Source organism: Rattus norvegicus, chromosome 3 (assembly GCF_021556685.1).
Source record: "Rattus norvegicus strain SHRSP/BbbUtx chromosome 3, alternate assembly SHRSP_T2T, whole genome shotgun sequence".
Lineage (NCBI taxonomy): Eukaryota > Metazoa > Chordata > Mammalia > Rodentia > Muridae > Rattus > Rattus norvegicus.
The window spans coordinates 152,938,326-152,965,833 of NC_141536.1; the positions used below are offsets into that span (position 1 = coordinate 152,938,326).

The 27,508-nt window shown below is 50.2% G+C and overlaps 1 protein-coding gene across 1 annotated transcript; it reads right to left on the bottom strand.

Moving 5' to 3' along the window:
• Positions 1-8,203: 8,203 nt before the first annotated feature.
• On the bottom strand, positions 8,204-26,867 carry Sdc4 (syndecan 4). Its single transcript, NM_012649.4, is given in 5 exon segments — positions 8,204-10,192; positions 12,841-13,039; positions 13,703-13,749; positions 15,049-15,184; positions 26,778-26,867. Coding segments are annotated over 5 exon segments (609 nt in total). The 5' UTR covers positions 26,853-26,867; the 3' UTR covers positions 8,204-10,040.
• Between the last annotated feature and the right edge of the window lie 641 nt (positions 26,868-27,508).

Here is a 27,508-nt window from a genome sequence, read left to right on the forward strand (position 1 = left end):
TATGAAAACCAAAGACGTTGGTATAACGGATGCCAGGCTCTGGTCTTGCCATGTAGAAAGAACCGATTTGAAATATGGGGGTCAGTCTACAGCCATAACACCCTGAACATGCCAGATTTCATCTGAAATGTGGGTTCAAAGCTCTAGTGATCTGGAACTTTCCTTAACCTCTGGAGGAAGAGTTCGTTTCCTGTAACCCCCTCCTGACCCCCAAGTGTGGAAAGTCCCATATGAAAGCAGCAATAAATTTGTTCATAAGACTCCATAGAGTGGCAGGGCAGCGGTGGTACACACCTTTTATCCCAGGGTTCAGGAGGGAGAGTCAGGCCTCTGGGTTGGAGGCCAGCCTGCTCTACAGGGTGAGTTTCAGGACAGCCAGGGCTACACAGACAAACCTTGTCTCAAACAAAAAGACTTCACAGAGTCCTCTCTGGTTTCTTTCTGGGTTGTTGTTGTTTTCTTCACTGATTTCTGTAGTCTGCCTTTGACGAACTGAAATTTACCACAGAAAGCACGGAAGAAACTTGTTCCTGTGACACCAGACAATGAATCTTAGCAAAAAAAAAAAAAAAAAAAAAAAATACAGGGCACATTTTTGATGACCCGTGTCCCCAACGTGAAAGTACTCATGTAGTTTGTATGTAGTTTGTGTTTTCGTTCCATGGTGACGGTGACACAAGAAGGAAACAAAGAAAGGGACCACCACGCTGTTCCTCGAGGGGACCATTCAGTCAGTCACCCTCTGGGATGTCTCTGCTGCGTCCCAAGCCCCGGCATGCATCCCGTGGTCTTCTTTAGCTCTCTGGGGAGACCTGACAACCCCTGGTCCCACCTAAAAGTCTGAACCCAGAGCTCCAAATTTGCGCTGTTTTGAGTTCCAACTGATCTGAGTTCCTCTACGGGGGTCTGAGTCCGCTGAAACCAAACCCTTCCCTCTCCATCTTCTTCCTGGCACGTCTTTCTGCTTCTCCGGCACACAATCCCCTCACTGAGGCTTGAGGAACCTACCTCTTCTTCCATAGCAAAATAGCTCCTCCCACCTCTGTACCTCACAACTACTCTGCCTCCCACAGCCAGGAGAATGCCACGGGATCTCCCAATTTTCCAAGTGTAAAGTGAAAACTCATGAGACCCTCGTCCAAATCTTACTAGTAACTTCAGTCAGAGACAGGAGATGGTGAGCTCGGGGCCAGACCTATTCTAAAGGTTTAACAGATTCATGAAGCCAGCCCTGGCTACAGGTTTCCGCCTTCTATTGTGCCTCCTATATGAGTTGTCACCTCTAGGCCACGAGGGTCATATGAAAATAAGACTGTCACTTGCTTATTTGTTTTGTTTATCTCTCTGCAACACGAAGCCTTGCACAATAAGCTGGAGGCTCCTTGTTTAAAGAATCGCATTGGAAAGTTGGGGATTTAGCTCAGGGGGGGGATCGTGTTGCATTACCAGATAACAGCTTGCAAATGCAAGGAAATACCACCAGGTGGCACTGTTCCCCTCACAAACAAACAGGCTGTTTTAAAAAAAATCAATAGGAATCTTTCAAGATTATCTTTTTCACGGCTTTGGGGTTCTTTGGAGGGTCACGTGCTCAGTTCTGAGTAGCTCCAAGAAATTTACAAAGTCCTTAAAGTCCACTTGTACGTTTACTTACTTCACTAGGCTCAGCAAGTTAGTTGTAAAAATTAGCTATCTTTAGTAGTCGTGGTGGCAAACCCATTTCATCCCAGCACTCTGAAGGCAGAGAGTGGCAGGCAGATCTCTGTGAGTCCAAGGCCAGGCTGGTCTACATAATAAGTTCCAGGATAGTCAGAGGGACCTTGCCAAAAAAAAAAAAAAAAAAAAAAAAAAAAAAAAGCTGGGAATCACTACCATGGTACACATTCTCTCCCCCTTTTGTGGATGGGTAAACTGAGGCTCCAAGCAAGGACTAAGCTCATAGCAGGTTGATGACACAACCTGTCCTTGATTTGAGTCCTGCACCCCTGCCTGACACAGAGTCTGTGATAGCTAAGGTTCTCCTAGCTGTCACACCACACTGGGCTGGAACATGTATGCTACAGGGAGGACAGGGTCGGTGGATGCCAAATAATAGCAAAGATACTAGTCTGTTCCCCAAATCCCATTCCCCCATCTCTCCTAAGGTCGCCAGTTCTGCCCCCGAGAAAGGCTGTGGGGTAAGCGCTGCTCTTGGTTTGCTTCTGTTAAGTGAGGTTTTCTACAAAGAGAAATTGGTTAAAATAACATGGCGTGATTTCAAGATTGTTTCTGTTTCTGGGGAGGGGGCAGATGGCTGGGAGCATAGACCATGAAAGTGTCAAGAGAGAAAAGAATGAAGGCCCTGGGTTCGGTCCCCAGCTCTGAAAAAAAGAACCAAAAAAAAAAAAAAGAGAGAAAAGAATGTGAGGTGAAACACCCCCCCCTGCCGTCTACCCCCTTCCTTCCCCCCTTCCTTCCCCCCTTCCTTCCCTCCCTCCTCCCCCCACCCAGCTTCTAGTCAAGTTTGGCTCTGTTCCAGACCCCAAGGGACAAAGTAAGGTTAATGGTGGTACAATAATACTTTTAATGGGTGAAGTGGCAAACACCTGTTGCAGTTGGCTGCTTGTTGTGGGTGTTTGGGGGATGGGGTGCAAGTTCTGAAGAAGGCAGAGCCTTGTGATCAAGTTCTTCCTAGATTAACCCCAGCTAAAGAGTATTCTGGTAGGGAGCTGGGGTCAGAGCTCAGTTGGCAGTCATTGCTTGGCCTGCCCAAAGCCAGGTTCACTCCCCGCCTGCATGAAACAGGCAAGTTGGATGGCACATGCCTGCAGCCCTATCACTCACGAGGTAGAATTAGAGGCATTAGAAATTCAAGGTCACACGGCAGCGGTGGCACATGCCTGTAGTTCCAGCGTTCCGGAGGCAGAAGCAAGTGGATCTCTGAGTTTGAGGTCTGAGGCCAGCCTGGTCTACAGAACTAGTTCCAGGAGAGCCAGGGCTACACAAAGAAATCCTCTATCAATAAACAAAAACAAACAACAACAAAACCCCACAAATAGACAAGAAATAATTCAAGGTCATCTTCTAGGTACACATCGAGTAAAAGGCCAACTTAAGCTAAGTGATACCTTGTCAAAATAAAGGGAGGGAGAGCCCTGAGGTGAAGCCCCTCCCCAATGAATTCATCCTCATTTCTCCCTGACTTTGGCTGGTAGTCCGGCTGGGTGTTCTGCACACAGTTTTGCCCAGTTCAGAGACACTGCATGTGTTTAATGTATACTCTTTACACTCCCACCCACATTTTCAGAGGTGTCTTACGATGACGAAGAGCCGTTCTAATCGCTGCTGGATCCAGAGTCAGAGTCACGTGTGTCCACGAGGTGAGCTCCACAGCCTCAACTTACTTAACAGTTCTGCACCCCAGTTTCCGCTTCATAAAAGAGTCACAAAGAATAAAATATTCAGAAATTCACGAAGAATTAAATAGTCAGTGTAGGAGAAGGCCTCTCCACACGGCCGATGGGCTAGCTGTGGCTGCTGTTCTTAGTGTTTGTTTGTTTATGGGTGGGGAGGTGGAGAAAGATCTCAGTACGTAGCCCAGGCTGGCCAGGAATCCTTAGAGACCCCTCTACCTCTGCCTCCTCAGAGCTAGGATCAAAGACATGTGCCACCTTGCTTGGCCCACATCAACACCTTTCAAAGTGGAAAATATTCTCTTATTTGCCAGCTGGGGCAAACAATAGCTCACAGGGGGTAAATGGCCTCTCTGTACCGGTGTCTGTTACATAACAAATCACCACAAAAGTTATCAGGTTACAACAACACATATACATTGTCTGAGGTTTCCAGGGAGTCCAACCGAAGCTTAACTGGTCTGCTCGGGGTCTCCCAGAACTGTAATCAAGGTCTCTTTAAGGAAGAAGTCCTGCTCTACGTTCACGTGACTATTGGCAAATTTAGTTTCTTTTTTTTTTTTTTTTTTTTTTTGGTTCTTTTTTTCGGAGCTGGGGACCAAACCCAGGGCCTTGCGCTTCCTAGGTAAGCGCTCTACCACTGAGCTAAATCCTCAGCCCCGCAAATTTAGTTTCTTGAAGCTACTAAACTCATGGTATCTTGCTTTGCTGAGGTCAACCGACCAAGTCAGATCCACAAGGATACTCTCTGTTGCTAACTCATGACTCAATTAATTGTGGACATTAATACGTCTGCAAAATCCTTTACCTGTGCTACGTAATGTAACCTATTATAAACCCAGAGGCATCCTACATAATTTGTAAGTCCTACCCCACAGCAAGAGAGTTAGGGGCCTGGAAAGATTGTTCAGTGGTTAGAGAGCACTAGCTGCTCTTGCAGAACTCAGGTTCCATTCCCAGTACTCACTTCACACAGCTCAGTACCTCCAATTCTGGGGAATATAACGTCTCAGGCCTTCAAAGGTACTGGAGCCCATGCGTGCGCGCACACACACACACACACACAGACACACAGACACACACAGACACACACACACACACACACAACTTAAAATAATAAAATAGGGGGCTGGAGAGCCGGCTCAGCAGTCAGGAGCACTGGCTGCTCTTCGAGAACACCAGGGTCAATTCCTAGCACCCACCTTGCAGCTCACAAATTTCTGTAACTCTAGTCCTGGGATCTGACAGCCTCACACACACATACATGCAGGCAAAACACCAATGCACGAGATAAAAAAATTTTTTTAAATCATAAAATAATAAATGTTTAAAGAGAGTGAGAAAGATGGGGGAATTGTATAAGGTGTTTGTGTCATGCGGGCAGGAAGAACTCTTGCAGCCATCTTGAAGCTCAGGCTTCCCCCACAACCCCCACGCATCCTTGCAAACACTGACAGGAGATATCGGGTTGACCAGTAAGCTTTTTTCATGCCCCAGTAAGAAACTGTCTGGTGGATGGGGTCAGTGCTCCACCGGTTTTTGGAATTTGGCAGACCATAAGGTAAGAGTGGTCCAAAACTATAATCCTTGTTCAGTTCTCAGAAATGACGTCAGTGTTAGCCTGCCAGACGAATTAACCGCAGTGTGGGAGTGACAGGTAAAAAGTGTACAGTCACCAACCTGTAGGGTGGTTTCTATTTTGATTTGGATATGAAGTGCCCACCTCCTTAAGGCTCAGGCTTAAAAGGCTTGGTTGCCAACGGTTGGGGGAAATGACTGGATTAACCCCTTCATTAATGGATCTATAACAGCGTTCTTGGGAAGTGGTACACGGGAGAGGCGGGGCCTAGTTTGAGGAAGTAGGTCACTACAGGTGTACCCTAAAAATTAGCTATGTTTGTCCCTGATTCCTTGTCACTTCTTACAGCATACCAGGAGGTGTGCAACTTTGCCCCAACATGCCTTTGCGCCGTGTTTTTGTTTCATCCAAGGCCCAGAAACACAGAGTCAGATAAGGACAGATCTCAAGTCAAAGTCTATCCATCCCTATGCCCTTCTCTCAGAAAGTTGGTCTGTCAGGAAGTGTGACTAGCAGAGCTTCCAGTCAGTCTTGCCTCTCATGGCATCCCTGCCTTGTACCCTTTTCTGTGGTAGTCAACAGGACAGACCTGTATGCCTGACTGGGGAGACATTATGAAAGGGGAAGTGGGTGGCTTCCAAAGCTAGGACATAAAAGGCCCTGTAGCTTCTACCTGACTCTCTTGGATTACTGACTCTGGGAAGCCAGTTGCCATGTCACAAGGACACACATTTCTATGTTAACCCGAGAGGTGAGCAACTGAAGCCTCCTGCCAAGGGGCTAGAGCCAAGTTTCCAGACATGTGAATGTGCTCTGTTGGAAATAGATCCTCCGGCCCAGTCAGCCTTTCAGATGCCTATAACGTAGCCCATATCTGGATCATGACTGTGTGAGACCCACCCTTCAACCTCTAGAGCCATCCACCTCAGCAGCTCCTGAGTTTCTGACTCACAGGAACCATGAGAGATGTTTGTTATTCTAAGGCCCTAAGTTTAAGCACAATGTCTCCATAGAAAGAGTTAACTAATGTTTCTGACGTTAGTCTCTTACTCAAAGGAGTGGCACTTGGTACACAGTCAACCTCTGGCCTTCCCCACTGCAGGCTGTGGGAAAGCGAGGTGACAGCTGTGGAATCTGAAGTCCAAATGCAGGTATCAATGGCCACTTTAAATTCCTTAACGGGCGGACATCCTGTGTCCACACCATCCTGCAGCCACCAGCTACAGGTAGCTGTTGAGCATCGAGGAAGAGGTTTTGCAACTCAGTTTTTATTTTTAAGTTTTAAAGACCCACAGTGGCTGGTGGCTGACTGGGTAAACTGAGCAGATCTAAGAGATTCAGAGCGCATGCTACAGGAAAAGCAGTACGTTACAAGAACCACAAACTCACCCAAGGGATTCGGGGAAACAACGTAGGGTCCCTAGAGAAATGTGAGGGGCTACATCTACTGCTTCAGAGGGGCTGTGAGGGCTGAGCATGCCCAGTGAAGGCACAACACGGACCCCGTGGTTATGAGTAGAATCCAGGGGCTCACTATATGGATTCAAATCCTACCTCCGACACTGGTAAACTATCCATTTGGGCGCGTACTTTAACCTTTCAGATGAAGTTTTTCTGTTTGTTAAGAGCAGCTGTTTTGTACTGCTGTGCTAATATGCCCCAACGTGAAACACTGAGTTCCTGGCATGGTGTAGTAATTCCTCTTGGTGCTTTTTCCCCACGGGGCAACGGGTGTGTGTGTGTGTGTGTGTGTGTGTGTGTGTGTGTGTGTGTGTGTGTGTGCTTTTTCCCCACGGGGCAACGGGTGTGTGTGTGTGTGTGTGTGTGTGTGTGTGTGTGTGCTTTTTCCCCACGGGGCAACGGGTGTGTGTGTGTGTGTGTGTGTGTGTGTGTGTGTGTGCTTTTTCCCCACGGGGCAACGGGTGTGTGTGTGTGTGTGTGTGTGTGTGTGTGTGTGTGTGTGTGTGTGTGCTTTTTCCCCACGGGGCAACGGGTGTGTGTGTGTGTGTGTGTGTGTGTGTGTGTGTGTGCTTTTTCCCCACGGGGCAACGGGTGTGTGTGTGTGTGTGCGCGCGCGCGCACGCGTGCGCGCGCCAAACCCAAATCACCAAGGTCAGCGGACCACAAACTGAGGCTCCACTCTGTAGAGACAAGCTAAGGGCAGGTTGGAGCCCTGGTGACAGGCTCTTTACTGCTTGTGAGACTCAGCATGATCAAGTATGACAGCTATAGCATGGCCTACAGAGACCAGGCAGGTGACACGGAAATATGCAGAAACCGTGTCATGAAAAAGCCAGTCTGGGGCCATTTCCTCTCAGCCACTTCTTCTGGTCGTAGTGCAGACTTGACAATTGGCAAAGTGTATTTTTCCTCAATCTCGAAGACGTTTGTGGCTGATCTCTGCACGCAGTGAGTCATCTGAGAGTTATTTTTCTCTCTATTAAGTAGTATGCGTGTCCAAGTGTGTGCAACCTCTGCAGTACACGTGTGGAGGGCAGAGCATGACGTCAGGAGCTGGTTCTCTCCTTCTGTGTCCAGGAATCACACTTGGGTTCTCAGGCTGGCCCGACAAGTACTCTTAGACTCTGAGCCATCCCCAAAAGCCTCAGGGCTTCTTGTGTTTGTTTTTAAACCTAGTGTTGCTCAACTAAAATGGGGAGAGACAGGATGTACTGTCCAGACCATCAGGTCCATTTTCTGGCCTCTTTCCCAGCTCCAAAGGCCTGCTGCTGTGTCTGTGCCTGTGTCTGGCACCTCAAAAGGTCTCTCTGGCTTCACCAAGTTCAAAGATTACAGAAAGAATGGCTCGTTAAACCCTTTTTTTTTTTTTTTTTTTGGTTCTTTTTTTTCGGAGCTGGGGACCGAACCCAGGGCCTTGCGCTTCCTAGGTAAGCGCTCTACCACTGAGCTAAATCCCCAGCCCCTCGTTAAACCCTTTAAAACGGGGCCGGGGAGATGGCTCAGAGGTTAAGAGCGCCGGCTGCGCCCCCTTCTGGCATGCAGGTATACATGCAGGTAGAACACTCCTACACGTAAAATAAATTTTTAAAAACGAAACTTTAAAATGGCATTGGGTATGGGGTCACACGTCTTTAATCCCAGCACATGGGAGGCAGAGTCAGGTCAATCTCTGGAGTTCTAGGCTCACTCAGTCTACAGAGTGAGTTCCAGGACAGCCAGGGCTACACGGAGAAACCACTGACAACCCAAAAATAAAATAAAAACGACAGGCTGGCGATCTAGAAAGTACCAGGTTTTATTATCTTTTTATCAAAAAAATCAGTAACAGACAACAGAGTAAGGGATACAGAAAAGGAGCAGGCACAAGGCTAGAAGAGGACCCAGCCAGCTAGGACCCTGCACGGAGGTGGTGATGGGGGCTTACAGGCATAGGGCATGGTTGAGGGAGTGGTATGACCGCCCCACCCCCACACAGCCCAGACCTTTTAAGCTACTAGGTCTTTCCTCTGTAAGAGGGAGAGTCCTGGGTGACAGGAGTCCCTGGGACCTCATCACCTTCCTCCTAAGTCCCCTTCTCTTGCCCGGGGAGACAAGCAAAACTGAACCGTAACCTGCTAAACCAGCCTCAATCTCTGTGCTCGGTGGATGGTGACTAGGCACTTAAATTGTGTGGCCAGTGCAACAGAGGAATGATTTCCAATCACATAGTCAAGTGAACTGATTGATACAGCCACAGGAGGTCACTGTATTGGATCGTGCATCTAGAGAGCCTGGAGAAAGCAAACCCAGAGGCTCCTGGGCAGAGCCCCCGGCAGAAGGCACAGTGAGGTTAGAGTCAGGTACCCTCAGTCACTCCAGCTCGATCTCGAGAAGGCACCAGGAGCAGGGCAAGAGAAGAGGGCAACAGCTTACTCAGCCGCACGAAAACTCACTCACGCAGCCACCCAGCCAACATGAGACCTGTAGTATCATTCTATATCCTAAAAAAATATATTTATCTATTCTCCTAGAACCGAGGAAGGATAATATATATTACAAGAACACAAATATCCCGCTACCCCCTACATTATATTCTGGAATCTGCTAGAACACTGTAGCTACTTTTTAAGATAAAGCAACTTCAGAAAGGGCCAGGGTCAAAAACAAGAGCACAGAACATTAAAAAAAAAAAATAGTGGGAAACAGTAAAGACAGAAAGGTAGAGAAAAGCAGCCCCGTCTGAAGCTATAAATAGTAAAAAACAAAACAAAAAAAAATCATAAAAATCATCTCTCCAGCTCTTCTCTCATTTTCAAAAAAACAAAACAAAACATAAAAAACCATGAAAACACAAAGTTAGCTGTTGCAACGAATATGTTCTAGAAAGAACATCTGTGCATCCCCACGCTCTCAGCCCAGGCGCACACGCTCCCATGAAGGAATGGACCATTAAAAAAAAAAAAAAAAACCTTACATTTTACAAATCTTCTACAAGTGTACTTCAGCATGAGCTGTCAGCACTTCAGTCCCACCCTCCCTGGATTTAAAAAAAAAAAAAAAAGGTTGAATTTCAAAAGTCACTGAGCCTAGAATGCCCCGAGATACACCACAGAGACCCTGTAGTGTGAGGAAGTACTCGGGTGAACACATCTCAAGGTGCAGCGGGTTCCAGCTCCTTGCCCCCAACTCCTTGCCTCTAGAATAAAGGCAGTCATAAATGAGACATGTTAACGGCAGGAACTAAACTGGTCCTACATTCTATTCTAGAAATTTGAAACAACAACAAAAAGACCCAATTCCAGGCTTGCCTTCAAGAAAGAACAAGTTTAACCCCATTTTTCTGCCAGGGCAACTCAGACAGACAGACAGACACACACACACACACACACACACACACACACACACACACACGGACACTCCCTCCGCACCCCATCCCATCTCTCTCTCTCTCTCTCTCTCTCTCTCTGAGGCAGCACAGTAGAAGATCATATCTCTTCTGACACCAGAAAGGTGACCAGAGATGGAGATACAAGTCAGTATTAAGGTGCCCTCTCTCTGCCAATGTCCACTGTCCACAATCCTCAACTCCTCTCCCCATGAAGTCCAAGCAGCACTCATGGGAAGAAGCTTCATGCGTAGAACTCGTTGGTGGGGGCTTTTTTGTAGATGGGTTTCTTGCCCAAGTCGTAACTGCCTTCATCCTTCTTCTTCATGCGGTACACCAGCAGCAGGATCAGGAAAACGGCGAAGAGGATGCCCACTACGCCGCCCACAATCAGAGCTGCAGTAGGGGAGAGCAAGGAGTGAGCGTTGAGAGGGCGGTCACTGCAACCTCAGGGTCCACGAGCTCTCCCTCCCGCCTCCCCCCACCATCAGTCAATCTCGACAAGACCACCCCCTACACCAAGCAAGATGACACCTCGTTGGCGTGGACCTTCACGGCTTCCACCAGACAGGAGATGACGAAGCAGTAAGACCACAGCTAGAGTGGATCACAAAGCAACACCACATTCCATCCCACATCTGCCCTAGTCCAAACCTCAGGCCCATTCTCCAGACATCACGTACACTCTCCAGCAACAGCAGCATTAAGCCAGGACCAAGGAAATTGGCGGGTGGCAGCAACTCATGTAGATGCTTCCGTCCTTACCACGGGGTACGCTCTGCCTTTCCCCCGAGTGCACAGGTCCCACCTAGCCCCATGCATCCAGGGACAGCCACCATAGTCTACGAACACGTAGAACACACGGATGTCTAGACTGTCATAGTGCAAACTAGTTCCGATTCTCATGGTTTTGTTCCTGTGTCTTCAACAGTGGTTCCCACTGGTTTCTCCTTGAAATCCACACCTTTCCCAGCTACTATAGCTGACGAGGCAAGCTTCTTCCTCTCTCCCATTGCAACAGCAAACAAACCCCTTTCTTACATTTTTCCCTTCAGACTACGATAATCTACTTCAAGTGCCCAGTGCCCTCCGAGCTGTAAACCTCTGGCTTTCTCCTGTTCCTCACAACTCTCACCCTGGCCCTCACCCTCCAGCTCTGTGAAGAGCTCCTGACTAGAGCCAGGCAGTGGTACACTTCTCCACGTGGGTGAGCATCTGTCTACCCTCCAGGTGGCCCGAATGACTCATTTCTGTTTGTCAGGGGCAGGGACAGAATCCTTCCCGTGGCAGATTGAATCTCCTAATTCGGTTTTACCCTAGGCTAAGAAGATTAATTTCCCAGCCCTGCATACGCTACAAATCTACACAGAGACTGGTGCAGGGGAGCCGGAAGTACCAACAAGAGTTTTTCTACCAACAAACAAACCAAGAACAAAAATGCTGCTGGGTACCAAAAGAAAAAGTATAAGCTACCTTCAGCCTGTCTCCAGCTCCTTCCCTCCCAGAACTCAACTTCTCCTTCAGGCCCTTGATCTGCCCTGGGAGACCCTGCAGGGGCAAGGACCAGCCGCAGGTTCAGAAGCCAACTGTGTGCTCCAGATCCAAGCAGAGTTCACTATGTCCTGGCTCTGTGACCTGGACCAGTTATTCAGGTTCCACTTTAGGAAACCGTAGAGACTCCATGAGTGCACAGGAGCCACAGAACACACACGTCACAGAACTCCTAGGCGCTATTTAAAAGCTACTGAAGTGGAGGGTTCCAGCCGGACTTCACTGTCCTTTCAATGGTGAGGCCACGGGAGCTAGAGAAATTGATCTTTCCTAGGGAAGATCTTACATTGGGGTGACCACAGGGTGGAAAAGTGAGCTAGCCTGGGGTTAGTTCTTCTCTAGCTCTGTGAGCCCCACAGAGAAGAATGACTGGTTTTCGAAGTTTTCTTGAGAAGCAAACAAAAAAAGACCAATGAACCAATCTAAAACACCACGTGTAAATAAAACCGGTAGCCAGCAGGTCTAAACTATGAGAGAGTGAAACTCTGCGGTTGAAGCCCCACAGAACAGTTGTTTCCACAAAGCTCGAAACAAGGCCTAACGGTCTCTAGGGCCCTTGCTCTGACAGCCACCAAGGCAGACTGGTGAAGGAAAAGCTGAATGAATGTTGACAAGACCAGAGGCAGAACCACACTGTGACCCTGTCACTGGGCCTGCAAGACAAGGCCAGTGAGATCCTGAAGGAAGGAGATGGGACAGTGACATGGGCACAGGGGTCCTTATTTACACCTCAGTCTCCTCTGGCCCAGTTGGTTTCCAGGAGACAGGAAATACCTAGCAAGGGCCTGCAGCACCAACACCTCCTCACCAGCCAGTCCTCCCAGACTGCCTGCCTCACTGGAAAGTTTGCTCCTTCCTAGACAACCTGGTATAGAGATACCCACTCATCTTGAGCGGCCTGAATGAGTGGCACTACCCCCGACTAATGTCCCTCATCCAGGCCTGACACAGCCTCTCCTAAAGCTTCATGCAAGGCAGCACATCCCCCTGACAAGGATCATATTCTAGTTCTGTACCATAAAAACATCCTGTGTCCTAACTAAGAGACAAACGAGAGTTCTGAAGACAGCACAGCCCTTCACAGAAGGAGGCACCATCCTTCCCATTTCACAGAGGGGTAAATGAAGGCAGGATACTCAAAGAGCAACCAGCCAAGGTCATTGCTATGGAGAGATAAAGAGATAGATAGGAGGGTGAAAGGGGATCCAATCTAATTCCAGTCCGGACTTCCAGGCTTTCAAGGGAAATTAACCCTTAAATAATTAACTCCGGATGCCAGGGGAAAAGACTTTGAAAAGCACCAAAGGGGCCTAAGGAAACAACTCCTGTTCTATTCTCTAGAAGCCTTTAATATGCATTCGACTATCCCTCCCAACCACCCCTTCAGGGAGATAAAGCCCTTAGCTGCCCCAATGCAAATCAAAAGACACACCCATGCCCGCCTGTCTGCTTCCCTCTTCCCTCCAGAACCTGAGAGAAGGAAACAGTCTTACCTGCCAAGACCTCAGTTCTTTCAAAAATGTTGCTGCCCTGGGAAGTGCTGGACATGGACACTTTGTTGGACACATCGTCATCCCCCACGTCGGAGGGGACCCTTTTGGGAATGACCTCATTCTCTTCCAGTTCCTTGGGCTCTGAGGGGACACGGATGCCAGGCTGGGCATTCTCGGGGATGTGGTTATCTAGTGGCACCTGAAAATGGAGAGGACACTGAGCACACCTGGAGAGGAAGCTAGGTGGAAGGGGACCCTAGAAGATGACACAGGGTGGGTGGGAGTCACATCTGCCTCAGGCGGGAATGAACACAGGCAGAGGCGTGGGGGAGCGGCAGCCTTCACGCCTCGGTAGGCAAACGCTGGAGCAGCCAGTACAGGTCATGTGGGCCCACTTGCCCCTCAGGAAGGCGACTCTGCACCTGCAAGGCTCTCCTAAGGCAGAGAGTGTGTGTCAAACGCTTGGAGTGTTTTACTCTTAGGGTACCAAAATCGATTGACGACCATTTCGTCAACCAGAGGAACAGGACGCAGCTGTAAAAATGATGAGGGGGTTAAATGATGCAGGGAGACAGGAGTGCTGCGGGGAGGTGGGGGTCAGAGTTTCTGGTACGACTTGAAAACAGTGCTGGTGAACAGTCACAAATGCACGACGATGAAGCTGGGCCTGACAGTGATCTTCTCCACAGAGAAGACACACCCTGCCTACGCGTGTCCCCAACGAGCCTGGCACCCCAATAAAAAGCCTTCTCAGGAAACGGACTCAGGTCCCATTATCCATTCACAGGGCTGTATTTTCTGTCACTCTCAGGAGAGCAAAAGCAAAGTGGGGTAGGGGCTGGGGGGCACCCACAGCACTCACCAAGGGTGAAATCACCTCAGGGAAGGTCCTGGGCTCCTCCGTGTCATCTGCAAGGTTAGAACAGCTGTGTGAGCACAAGGTCCATCATGTTCCGGAACCGACTCCCTCAGCTATGGCTAGTAGGGTCCCACCTCACAGGCAATTTTAGTCACCTAGACTGAAACAGGACACTCCTGGGACACCTGGCTCTTTCACAGGAGCCTGTACCCTGGCGATACACAAAGTTGGCCAGTGTTCTTGCGAGCTCTAAACCCCTACTAGGTAAAGTATGGGTCTATGGGTAAAAGCAGTATCTGGAAGCTGGTTAGAAAAGCAGAGTGTCCCTGCACTACATGGCATACATCAGAAATCCCAGAACAGAGTTCGAGACCACCTTGAGCCACACCCGAAGACCTGGTCTCAAACGTTAACGTTAGAGTAAGGTCAGTGGTAAGTGCCAGGCCCTAGGCTCAATCTCTTATCAGGAAAGAGAGAGCCACATTAAAATTTACAGCTGAACAGGCTCCCCAGGGAATTAACTTTTGGGAAGGAAGCAGTTAACTGTAATGGGTAACACCACGGTTCGCAAACGTAAAAGTAGCCACCGGAGGCAGAGTTAGCCTGTGTCTTGGCTGCAACCCTTTGTAGACTGTCCTAGGACATAAAGGTACACGTCACAGTATACTCGGTATACGCAGTATACAAAATTCACTTCTAAAAATACCGGGCGCACGTTCAGTGCTGAGAGCTGGAACTCAGTTCAGTTCACAACTGATTCACAGTCTTCCCCACACTCCTTGTACATAGTAAGAAAACCAAGTAGAAGGTGAGGCTGGAATTTTGGACTATGCAAATGCCCTGAAGACACTCAGCGCTGTCTGATCCAGAGGACACAAAGACTAAGCCCACAAAAGCCCTGAAACCTGGTCATACCCGCAAGAAACCCTCCGCCTCATCTGAAGCAGGGGCTTGTTTCCGGCTCCCCTCTCCGTATCTCACCCAAACACGCGCCTCCCACTCCACCCACACTTTCGAGCCAGTACTTTTCCTTTCCGAAGATTGGGAGGGGGGAGCGGAAAACTCTCCGGGCCCTTCCCCAGGCTCCCTCTACCCTCCACCAGAGGGAGGAGCCTAGCAGACAGGTTCAGGCTAGTGCCTGCAAACTCTGAGTGGAATGAATTCAAAGTTGTTTACAACTCACCCCCAAAGACCCTGGGGGTGGGAAAATGTTACTTTTGTTTCCCCTTTTGAAGTGGAGGCAGAAGCACTGTAGGAAAATCTCTACTAAAATCCACCTCTCCCACTGTTGCAGCCATAATTCCCTGCAGTCCAGCCCCCCCCTTCCTGCCCAAGCACAACCCCCATACCTAGATCTCCGGAACCCGACAGCTCAAAGTCAGAGTCCTGCTCAAGGCCCCCAGCGTCTTCATCGTCCGGGAGGGCTCCAGAGAAGTATCTGCCTTCCAGGAGGTCCTGGGGGTCTATGACCTCAGTCTCTCGAATCTAGAAAGAGAAGGGGTTTCAAACATCCAAAAGGTTCATCCTCCTCTTCCTCCCTCCGGACACCCTTGGAGGTTGAGAGCCCCAGAACCATAGAGTGAAACAGGATTATAGGACCAGATCAGCTGTCGTGGGCCCTGTCCACCATCTCCTGTGTAAAACCCTATACAAGTCTTTTCACCATTCTAGACTAATAAATATTTCAAGTGGTAACAAATAAGTTTATATATTTCTAGGTATCATTTACTGAGCCACCCTACAATGTCTCAGGCTGCTTATAATAGCAGTTAAATTCATTTTACAGCTAAGAACCAGCGCAAAAAGCTCTAAATCATTCTCTTCTGGTGGTACAAGTGGCCAGCGGCAGGCAGAACTGCATGAAGGGCCGCCTGACTTCAGGCCAGAGGTTCCCACGCACACAGGCAGACCCAGTCTAGGGTCTTATGACTGCTGATTTCCGGATGAAAGGTAGGTAGGCTACTGGCACTGGGCCTACCCTGTCTGGAACACATTCCCAACTTGAGTCAGATTGGGCTGAAATAGGCAGGGCAGGTTCACTCACACCCCAAGACAACCACAGAGCTCAGACCGGGTGACTCAAAGGCATACTCCTGAATTCACGGACTTCTCTCAAATGTCTAGTCTTCTGCCAGCTTGGTGCACTCCCACAGAGCATGTCACTCACCTCCCATCCCAAGGAGATCCAGCTAGCCACCCCAGAGCCTGCGGTCTATTCCCACCAAACAGCTTTTAAAAGAAAACTATCCAAGAAACCCCCAACAGACACCACTTATTTTTGCCCCCTCCCCCATCCTGCCTTCTAGCCCAGCTTCTCTCCGGCTCTAGGGTGCAGGGTGCCTATTGCGCTAGTCAGTGGACTCTGAGTGAACTCAGGCTCGTTCTTGTAAACAACCAGGTGCAAGGGTCACTGGTCCACTTTTTCCAGGTTTTTCCCTCCTCCAGTACCCAGCACCACAGGAGACGGAGCCCTGCTTGGAGAAATTCAGCGCTGTGGAGGCCCTGTTCTTTCACAGAATTCTTAAGCAGAATTCAAACCAGAAGTAAGGTTAGCGAGACTACACTAAGGCCACATAAAACTTAGGGTAGAAAGTGGCCAGGTCTGTGTCTGCCAGCCCCAGGATGTCCTTCACCCAACCAAGACCACAGTGACATAGTGGACATGGTGAGAAGGCATGTCCGTTTACCCCTAAGATCCAAGATTGAGTGGCAGGAGAGCAGCTTAGGGAAACAAGCTTCCTCCTCCACTCTCTCCCACAGGCTTCCGGGGAGAGGAGGCAAGAGCGGACTGTGCCCTCTACCCACCCCCTTGCTCAGGAAACTAGATTCTGGGAAGGGAGTTGGGAGGAAGTCAGGAAGGCATCCCCTCTCTCCCCCAGGGCAGGGAAATCAATGCAGAGTGCTTGGTACGTGTGGGAGTGGGGAGCCGGCAGGGGTTAAGCCCTGCTTACGGATGACTTCATGACTCCGGAATCGGGAGCTGTGGGGCTGCTGGTACTGGAATTCCAGCCCCCGCACAGGGCCCGTGCCTGTGGCTTTGGCTTGGCAGCACAGCAAGAGTGCTGCTCCGTGGTGCCCTAGACGCCAGGCCTGGTCCCAACCCCCAACGCCTCGCTACAAATTCTCTAGGGTTCAAAATCCGCCACAGCAAGGCCTCCATGGCTTACAGTGTGCCAGGCCTTAACATGCACGCACTTGGGATGACGCAGACCCTTTTGGCAAGAGTGGAAACCACAGCTCGGAAAGGCAACTCATTTCTTCTAAGAGCCCAAAAGCAAAAGTGACCAACGAGACCAGCAGGCAGGGCATAGATCACCTGGGCTTCTAGCCCAGACCCAACACAGAAACACCGTTTGTGCTTAGGGTTACCAGCCTGCCCTGGGGCTAGACAGGAACCCTAACTGGGCGTGTCTAATCCAGCAAGGGGTGGGGGCATGAGGAGGCGGAGGAAAGGAGAGAGGCAGGTAAAGATACTTTGACCACCAGAGCCTGCAAGACTGGTCACGCGATGTTGAAGTTCAAACTCCGCAAGGCAGACGCGGAGGTTCTTAGCCTGCAGGCTTGGATTCCAGCTCCGGTCAGACCTACCCCACACCTCGCCCCTGGGAAGGAGCCTTGGAATGTCAGCCACACACCAAACCTCCTTAATACGTGAAAGTGTTCCGGGTGTTTCAAAACAGCCCAGGAGATTGGAGATAAGCCCGTTCGTTGCCTATCACGAGGGCTAGTAGTGATTACTTCGATCTTCCATGAGAGAAACTCAAGATGGGGGGGAGGGGTGTCGCGGGCAGGAACCGTCAAGATCTGACTGTGGTAAACTGAGGCTGAAACCAAGATGTGTTACTGGTTCAGTCCCCTTTGGAACACCTGGTACCCCAAGCCCCTTTTTAGGACAGGGTCTCTAAGTAGCCTTGGCTGGCCTGGCACTCGTCATACTAGCTAACTAAGAAGCTGGCCTCTGCCTCTCAGTACTAGGATTTAAGGAATTCTACCACCATACACAACTCCCTACCTTCCTCATCTTTATGTTAAATTCCAGAGGAAAGGAATAAATATCACACCAGGATCCACCGCCCAGCCCACCCAGCCCTTCCTTCCAGAGTTTGGAAGAATTAACCTCTTCCTGGAGTGAGAGGCTTCTGGGACAGGTGATGGGACATGAGAAATTCAGTCTCCTGGAGCTCAGAAGGCATTTTCTCTCTTGGCCTCTCTCTGGTTCCTTTTACATTCACAATCTCTTAACAATCGAAAAACTGCACAGTGCACAGGAGTCACTCAGGACAAGATGTCAAGACAGAACCAGCCAAGGCCAATGCCCAAAGAGATGAGAGGGATGATTTGCTTGCTTGTTTGTAAGGCTGAGAAGGTACCAACAACCTTTCCTTCCCCCACTCTCTTTTCAAACAAGGTCCATTCAGTCGTCTGGGGTGGCTCTGAAAAACCAGGCCACCCAGCGGGCAGACCCAACCTTAACCAGAGGGGGAACCTAGTCTTGCTCCTGGCTACAGATGTGGTCTGTTCACCTCAGCTCACCCAACCCTGCCCAGGAACGTGTGACCACGTGTATATGCACACACATGCACACCTTCTGGATCCTCGGCTCTCCTCTTTGTCCCTTTCACAAACAGCCAGAAGCTGGATGAGTAAGGCCAGGTGGGGTGGGTCTGGGTGCCGAAAATCTTGCTGGCCTTGTAGCTGATAGACATCTCTGACCAAGTGCTCATCGCTAAAGATCCTGAATTCTTTCTGAAACCGTCCAGGGGGAAAGAACAGAGGTAAGTGTACTTTGTTTTATAGGAAGCTTAACACCTGCCAGCAGAAGGCATCTGAGGCCGGGGCTCAACCGTCTGGTTTTATGACCTCTGAGACAGATTACTTTGCCAAGGTCAGCCAGGCAGCAAGCAGCAGAGCTGGGCTGACCACCTAGGTCTCACCATCCGGGTTAAGTGGCCTCCCCGGCCCCTTTCCAGAGCCTTGGCTGATCCCAGAATTCTCAGCAAATAACACAGGCTGTTGCCTGCAGCAGCCAGGATGAAAAGCCACTGGTCCTATCCCCAAGTCCCATGATGCCCATCACCTCAGGAAAAACATGGGATTGGGGTGACTAGCAGAAGTCCCCTACTCTGTAGCAGGCTCCTGCCCTGAGTAAGGACAGTCATCACCAGGCATTCTACCTAGCACACGGGTGAGTCGTTCATCCAAGGGTCACAGCTGCAATTCAACACTGGATTCATACCCAGACCTTTCTCTAAACCATGCTCTAACCAAAGCCGGGTTCCTCACAACCACCCACCCATTTTTCACCTTCAGCCTAACCAGAAAGCCCACTGGAGACTGGCTGAACTGGAGCTCCAGGGCACCCCACCTTCCCTTGCCCAGTAATAAACAAAGGTGAAAATGTTGCTGCTGCTTTAAACAAAGGGACAGAAACTTGGCTGGAGAACCAAGGAGGGCTTGGCTAACTGTGAACTAGTGAGAGCTTCCTACCTGCCTCCCTCCTCCCCACAGAAGGCAGGGTCTCGAGCCCACACCTGAGCATACTCTGAGGAAGAGACCAGAAGGATGATAATGGCCTGAGTCAGGTTAGGGCCAAGGGAACGCCCATAAACCAACTCCGGGACTCCCAAGTGGTTCTGCAGCCCCCACCAACTCCATTTACCCCCGTGGGCCAAGAGCCACATGCAAATCACAGTCCAGCTGTTTCCTGTGAGTCTGGGGGGTTTGTTCTGGCTTTAAGTCCTCAGCTTCCTCTTTTGTAATCAGGGCTGGTGAGCACCTTGCAGAATGAAGGTGCAGGGGAATGAATGTATCCAAGTGCACAGGTGACCCAGCAGGTGACCGGTGCATAGCAGGTGCTCAATGATGACCATTATTAAACCCCACCCACCTTCCTTCTTCGTAGGGGAGAAGAATGCTCAGTGGGCCAAAGAGGAATCTTGCTGAAGCAGCCGCAAGGCTGGGGAGGCCCTGGCCATCAGGTGGGAGGTGCTTTTGCAAGCTAGAGGAGAGGTATGACAACCATGCTTCTTCTACTGCTGAGACCAGATACCCAACTGAAAAGGTCAGCTTCTTCCGACTCAGTGTGAGCTTTGAGCACATTATCCTAAGCAAACAGAGACAGAGGAAAATGTGTGGTTTTTCCAGGAATAGTGCAAGGCACTAACCAGAGATATCTGAAACTCTTCTTCTGACCTACAGCCTCTCTATTTCCTGGCTTGCCTTGGGGGGTAAAAGCAAAACAAAACAAAAATCTAAAAAGCAAAAAGAAGTCACACACCAAATATCCAGTGTGATGCCCCGGGACCTGAAAGGGTTAAAGCAAGGTCTGGGGGAGTGGGGGTTGAGTGAGGGTTCAAATGTCGGCTCTGCCCACTTCAAGGTCAAGTTACTCTGAACACAATCACCCAGTAGAGAGCCAGGCCTGGCACAGTCAGCAGTCAGCTTTTCACCAAGCCCCAGAGCAGCCCATTCCCACAAGAACTCTAGGATCATGGGGTGCCAGCCAGGAATGAGGGGGATTGGTCAGGAACCTCTGGACAAATCCCTCCCAGGGACCAACCCAGTACCCCCCATCACTACCTAGGTGGTCCCTGGTGGTGGATTCCCTTTCTTGGGCCTTGGTTTCCCCACCTGTAAAAGTTCTCAAAGAGACAAGCCTCCCTCTGTCCTGAGGCCTGGTTACCAAATTGGGCATTGCTCCGATTACCAGTGGAGACAGCTGGGGAGGGACTGGCTCCCTCAAGGCCTCTGAGACAGAGGTGCATTGAAGCTGGGGCTTGTAATCTAGGCAGCAGATCCAAAAATGCCCGCTGGATCTGAGGCTGGTCAGAAGACTCTCAGCATGCAAACAAGCCTCTTGTGTTTTGAGAACAGAGTCCAGGGTCTTTGCAGTCCTGTTGCAACGGATTAGATCTATCAGAGCCTGGCTTACAGGCCCCTGCACCTCCCCCGATGGGGGAAGCCGGGGATTCTGACCAGGTCAATCCGTCTCAATCATCTTGAAGCTGGACTTCCCTGGAGGCAAGGAGTGTCCTCACTCTAAGTGCCCAGCCCAGCCATTCGCTTACAGCCCAGAGGCTGGCGTGGGGCAGTCAGTCCCCACAGGTTAGACCATTATAGTGAGCTTCACCCAGTCAGTGTTTCCATAAGCACCAGCCTCTCCCTACCTCCCTTTCCATTACCCTGGGTGTCACCTGACCAGCAGCCTCTGCTTTGCCAGAGAAAACTAGGGCAGCCAACTCCCTACACTAGGAGGACAGGAGAGGGGGCAGGCAGAGAGCAAAGGGTGGGGGAGCGTTCAATAAGACGCTGTAACTCGAGGTGGAAAGAAACTGATATTGGAGGGTGACTGTAGAGAAGTGACAAGTGACACTTTCAAAGTGTCAAAGGTGGCTGGCTGTGGTGGTCCATGGTAATCCCAGCACTTGCGAAGCTGAGGCAGGAGGATCAGAAATTCAAGGCCAACCTCAACTACATAGAGAATTCAAAGCCAGCCTGAGCTACATGAGACTTTATTTCGGGGGTGGGGGGCATAATCCGTGATCTTTTGAATCCCACAGCCCTCTAAGATAAATGTTCTGAACTCTGAGAATCATTCTGGTCCATTTATGTTTTCTGCACATACACAGACACCATGACCCAAAGCCAACCTCTGGCCAAGGCAGGAGCGCTTGTCTAGTCACGAATAATAAATTCAACTGAAGCCAACACTTTATAAGTTTGCTAAATAACTATTATGGCCATCAAGTGACACAGGTGTTTTATAGAGGACACTGGGGCTCTCCATCAACAGAGTGACTTATTAACTCCCTGTGTGTCCCTGGATGAGTGGCAGAGCTGGGGCAGAGACTCAAGAGGCTTTCTGGCTGTAAAATGTACCCACATTTCCTGTTTCCCCAGCCTCTAGCAGACACTACCAGACAGGTCTGCAAGGGGCAGGCAAGTGCCCAAAGGTCACCAGTGGGTTAATAACAAACCAGCTCTACAAGTCAAGTTTCTCTAGGGTTAAATCAGACCCCAATGGAGTCTCCCAGTCACTAACAGGAAAAAAAAAAAAAAAAAAAAGCCTTCTCAGAACATTGCCTCTGCTTGTCCACCAAAGCCCAGAACACTACTTGTAGTCATTCAGCTGCCTCAAGACTCTTGCCTTTCTCAGGGAGAGTGGTGCAAGTCTTAGCTTGAACTGTGTCCTAAGACCTGGTACCCTTGTAAAACACACACACACACACACACACACACACACACACACACACACACACACACACGCTGCACCTGCGGATTCTGCAGGAGAGGTGGGGCTGCCAGGAACTGGTTCTTGTTTAAATATAAACCCATCTGATAACCTGCAAACAGCCCACTTGGAAGATAAACAAATATAAGATTTGGGCTCCATCAGCCCCACCCCTAGGCTCTACCCTTCCCACCTAGCAGCTGCAGGACTAGATGTGGGGGAGGAAGGAGGTCCTAGGCAAGTCAGGGAACGGGTCACTGAGGAATGTCTCCTGTTCCACTACTTGGAGCTACACTGAGTCTCCTCTGCGAGCTCATCGCCTTGAAGCCTCTTCACTCGGTCTCTTAGTTAATTTATTATTTATTTACTGGTGCTAGGGACTTGAAGTCGGAGCCTCAACAGACCAGGAGGTTAAATGGCACGCCAGCTGTCACACTCCTAGCAGCTCCAAAAATGTCACAGAATCCTAGTGCAAATCAAACCTGAATGACATTGGTTTGGCCCTTAAATTCTGACCAGTTGAAGCCTCGGTGTTACTGTAGGGTGTGGATTTGGAGAGGCGTACCTATGTCGTACCGGCCCTGTAGCACAGGATCCAAGTGCACACAAAGGCACTGTGAATGTTCAAAAGCTCTAGACACTGACGCTGACTCCCAAAAGCCACGATTAAAAACAAACCGGAACAAAGCCCCTCAAACCTTCATGCCCACTCCAGCATTCCTACCACAGGGCTATTCGTCTTATTAGCCAAGAGACTGATAGGAAGTGGATGACTCAGACTGGCTGTAGTAAGACTCAGTTGACTCACAGAGCCCAGTCCATTCCATTCCCATACTTTTAAGCATTCATTTGGAAATCACAGCAACTCAATCAGTCCAAGAGGCTGAGAAAACAGCTAGGGGGCCATTCCTTTCCAACAGAGAGCCCAGCTCCCCCGGCTCCTCATTCAAGCCAGCACAGCGCTCCAAGTCCTTGGAAAAGCCTCCTGTTTCTAGGCGCTGGGGATGGCAGGAGCTGAATGTCCACCCTGCTTCTCTTCTGAGACAGGGACTTGTTTAGAGTCTACCAAAGAAGCCAAGAGAACTCCCCTTCCCCTCCCCCATTGGGCTGTGGAGCAAGGACACTCAGGTGGCAATGGTCCAGCCTCCTCATTTTGGAGATAGGACACTGAGCTCTAGACACAGGTATGTTTGCTAGCAACACAGAAGTAGGTACCAAGGTTATCTGATGTCACCTACCTAGAATGTTCTCTAAAGGACAACCTAAACAGACACCTAGCATTCTCGGTCAGACTTGGTTCCTGGTCTTGGCAAAACACTACACTCCTTTGAGCGTCACCTTTGAGAGATAAAGACGCCTACATTGCAGTACCAAGCTATGGTCAGTCATCCTAGCAGGAAGTGACTTCGGAGCGCCTTCTAGAACTAAGTTTTATGTGTGAGTTTATTAAGTCATACGATCACTGTCCATGGGAAGGTAGGGGCTTGACTAGAATGAATGAAGCAGAATTCTGGCTCCAGATGTGAATGGGGGGAGGGGGCTTCCCCTTTCCAGAGTTCGGTGATATGTTTTCATTTCCTGGAGGGAACGCCTTAGATGTCATGAGGTTTCCAATAGCTCCCTCTGAATAGTTAGTGCTTAATTATTAATCAGAGGGCTAACGAAGTGGCTCGGGGAGAGGACCTGGGTTGGATTCCTGACACCCTCTTAGTATCTCCCTAAGATACACAACTGTCTTTTGCTCCAGTTCCAGGGAACTGGCAATGCTCTCCTGGCCTCCTTGGGTCCAGGATCAAGGCATGCTGCACAGACTTATATGCAGGCAGAATACCCATACGACACGGTAGCAAAGCAACAATCAAGAATGAGGTTGGGGAGGGGGCTGTCTCTTCTTGAAACCTCGTCGCTCCATCTCCATTTTGCATAAGACCCCTCTGAGTTAAGAGATCTCTCCCAACCTTATTGAGCTCTCCAAATCATGGTCCAAACATTTTCCCGGATGTGCGGTTACCTCTATGGGTTCCCAAGAAGTTCCAAGAGGTCTCACCAGCCACTCATAGGCCCTAGAACCTCCTAGGCTTTAGTACTGACTCCCTACTTCTGTGCTGCCGAGGTCAAGGAGAGAGTTCTCAGGTAGACGAGAAATGCCTCTAAGTTGAAGAGCACCAGTGGGTGGGAGACACTTCCTCAGAACTGCCTGGGATTGGTGCCAAGTCAGTGGGCTGTGCCCCTGGGCAGCAACACCTTGGCCCACACCCCTCACCCCCCACCCCATCCCAAAACAAGGCTGCCTTTAATTGGCCAGGGTGGGAGTGGCAGGAGGCAGATCAGGGAATGCTCCCAGCTGGACAGGAAGAACAGGTTTATGATGGCAAACCCTGCCAAGCAGAAGAGAGGGCAGCGGGTGTTTAGCTTGGGCTCTCTTCCCCAAATCTGGGTTAGGACTAAACCTAAAATCTGGAGAAAAGGCCCTCCTAACATGAAGAAAAAAAGACTACTCTGTGAGAGAGTTGTCGGCAGGCCTGGATACTATGTATTAAAAGATGGCATCACTTAATCTCTCAACATACTTTTCTGGAAAAGAGGATACAATAACATAGTCATGTGTGATGTTTGTCGTTGTTGTTGTTGTTGTTGTTGTTGTTGTTGTTTCATTTTGTTCTTTTGGTGAGGGCCTAATTACTCAGTTATCAGAAAGTGCTCCATAAATCATAACAGTTGTTGGCCAAACCCTCTCCCCAGGCTTCCTTTTCTCTCTCCCTCCCTCTCTCTCTCTAGTTCCAAGAGAGGAAGAAAGGCAGATAACATCATTTATTTCTCCAATCTTAAGAGTCATTCGGTCTTGATTTTTCTGGCCACAATCTACATACGGGGGAATCCCTGTGCCCCAATTAGAGGCAAGATGCCCATGACATGAGGTAGGGAGGGGGGACGACTGAGGTCAGGACCAGAGATTGAGACTGAGGCCTCCCTCCGGAAGCAGCTGCTTCAAGGCTTGGCTTCTCCCCCTTGATAGATCGGATCACCCAAAGCAGGACTGGTGAAACCTACCTCCCCCAAACCACATCCTTCTGACTTATCTGGGGGACACTGCGGTCTACTCCTCCCCCCCAAAGCACCTGCTGGCTTAGCAGGGGAGATCAATGGCATGTGACTGGCCACGTGGTGACCTCAGCCATCCCCCTAGGTCCTTTTTCCTCACACTGCTCGGCCACCATTCCTTCAGATGTCCCCAAGGAAGGTCTCAACTTCAGAATAGCCTTCAGCAGCGTGTTTGGAGTTAATGGAACAGGAAGGCTCTCTGGGCTTGCTCAACCATAGCCTTTCTGCAGAGACGCCTTTCGCTTTAGTGAAAAGCCATTCCCTCGAATTCGGGTTCACGCCACTCACAATACCTCGAGACTCTCCAATCCCAGACATCAACAGATGTTAGACCAGTCTTGAATTATGGGGAAACAGGACCAAACTAACAGCAGCCACTGAGACCAGAAGATAAAAGCAGACATTTCCTAACCTGGCTATCTAACTTCTGCCTGACTCAGCCACTGTTAGCTGTGTGACCTTCAGCAAGTTCCTTGACCTCTCTCCTGCCCCGGGTCTACTTTAAGAACAGTAAACAGTGAGGTTTTACAAAGTTAAACGCATTTGATTCCAAAGCCACCAGGAAGATATCAGAACAGAAACCAGCATGCAATGGGTTCGGTACCTAACTGGAATTGTGCTGGGCACTGTATATACGCATTCTTCACTGGGGGCTCCTGAACACAATCCACTGTCCCCTAAATAAGCCCAGAGAAAAGGTGGCTTTCAAAAGAACATTAACGATTAAACTCCAGAGTCTCACTCTCCTTAAAGCTTGGACTAACGGTACAAATGACCCATCCTCCTGGGTCAGACCTCCGCCCCCCCCCCCCCCCCCCCCCCGGAAACTGTCAAGTCCTATAACTTCCCTTACAAGTCTGCCTCCTCAATTCCTACTAGGACAGAGCTGATACGGTCCTAGGTCCTTACTGACTCTGCTAGGGACCTTGAAAAGGAAAGGTTTCCTTAGGCTCCCTGGGAACTTTTCTCCTCCAGGTCCTTCACCCCACCCACTCAGGTGGGTGCCTCAATGTCCCCACGTGCGGTTTCAACCAAAACACTTCTCCCAAAACAGTTGTAACTCAACCTCTAGCCCGGGACTGTTCGGAAAGCTGTCCTTTGAGTCCTCTCCAGAAAAATAAGGAACCCAGTGTTTTAGACAACCTAAAGCAGGGTCACCTCATGATCCGTTCTGTAGATAGGGAAGGTGACACTTAGAAGGAGCTGATCTTGCACCCTTTTTAAGTCAGTCATAGCAAGGTTGTGGCCAAAACTAAGGCCAGGACTCAGTTCTCTCCATTCCCCAGGGTAGTATGTGAAAAGGGGTCCCCTCAAGCCCTGCTCCAGAATGCATACTGCCCATCTCATCCCCAGACTATCTAAGACTCAAGCCTCCCGGAGGACCACTCCGCGCGCAGAGCCAGCACTGGGATCACAAAGTAGGGGTGAGGGTGTGGGAGGAGAAAAGTTGACACCAACTTAGTCACGTCCCACCCCGGAGCCCTGCGGCCAGTCTGAGTCCAGGACAAGAGCACAGAGCAACAGGCTAGGGGTGCACGGCGCACGGAGAATCTCCGGCAGCCTTCCTGCGATCCCAGAGCAGAGTTTCCCCTTAAAGTTTTCCCTGTCTCGGCGTCCAGGGGGTTGGGGGGGGGGGGGGCCGCAGCTCGTGATGCACCCTACTCCCTCCGTATCCCGGGATTTGGGGGGAAAAAACAAGGCAACACCCCCCATCTTCCCGCTCTAAGACATCCATCAAACACATACCGACTCGCCTGGGGCGACGGGGAAACCTCCGAGGAGCAACAGCAGCAGCGGCGCAAACAGGCAGACAGGCGCCATGGTTCCAACAGCACAAACCAGTGGCCCGAGCGGACGCGCAGCCCTTCTTATAGGCGGCAGCCCCGCCCCGCCCCCAGTGCTCACCCGCACCGCCCGGAATTCCCCCGGGAAAGCTTGGGCCTGCGGGGTGCTGCGCCAGGCAAGCTGGAAACCACGGGCGTGGGACCCGCCCGGGGACCCGCCCACAGCGTGCCCTCAGGCTCCGAACTGACCCCGATCTGTGGCTCCCGGAGCTGCAGCCCGAATAGTTAGCTGATCTACTGCAAGGCAGATTCCCTAAAACCCGAGGATCACTGCCCAACCCCACTTTATAGCTGGGGAAACTGAGGCCCATAAACGGGTAGGATTGACTAAGGGTCTTCTGTTTATACCAGTCTTCAAAGCGGGTGCGCTCCCCTCTGAAGTCAGGGAGGATTTCCCAAGTGGCGCTTGAATTCGGATAGTTTTGATTAGCAACTGTGAACGAAACGGTTCAGGTTTTTCTCGGCCTGCTGTCGAAACTATTCCAACCCCAGGGCGCCAGCGCAAAAGCATCTGGAAAGACAAAGCAGAGAGCCTGCCTGTGCACTAAACAGTGTGATTTGTCAACTGAAGTGTGAATTTTGTGTAATTCTCACGTGTCACGAAATAGTCTTATTCGTTTGACACGTCACCCT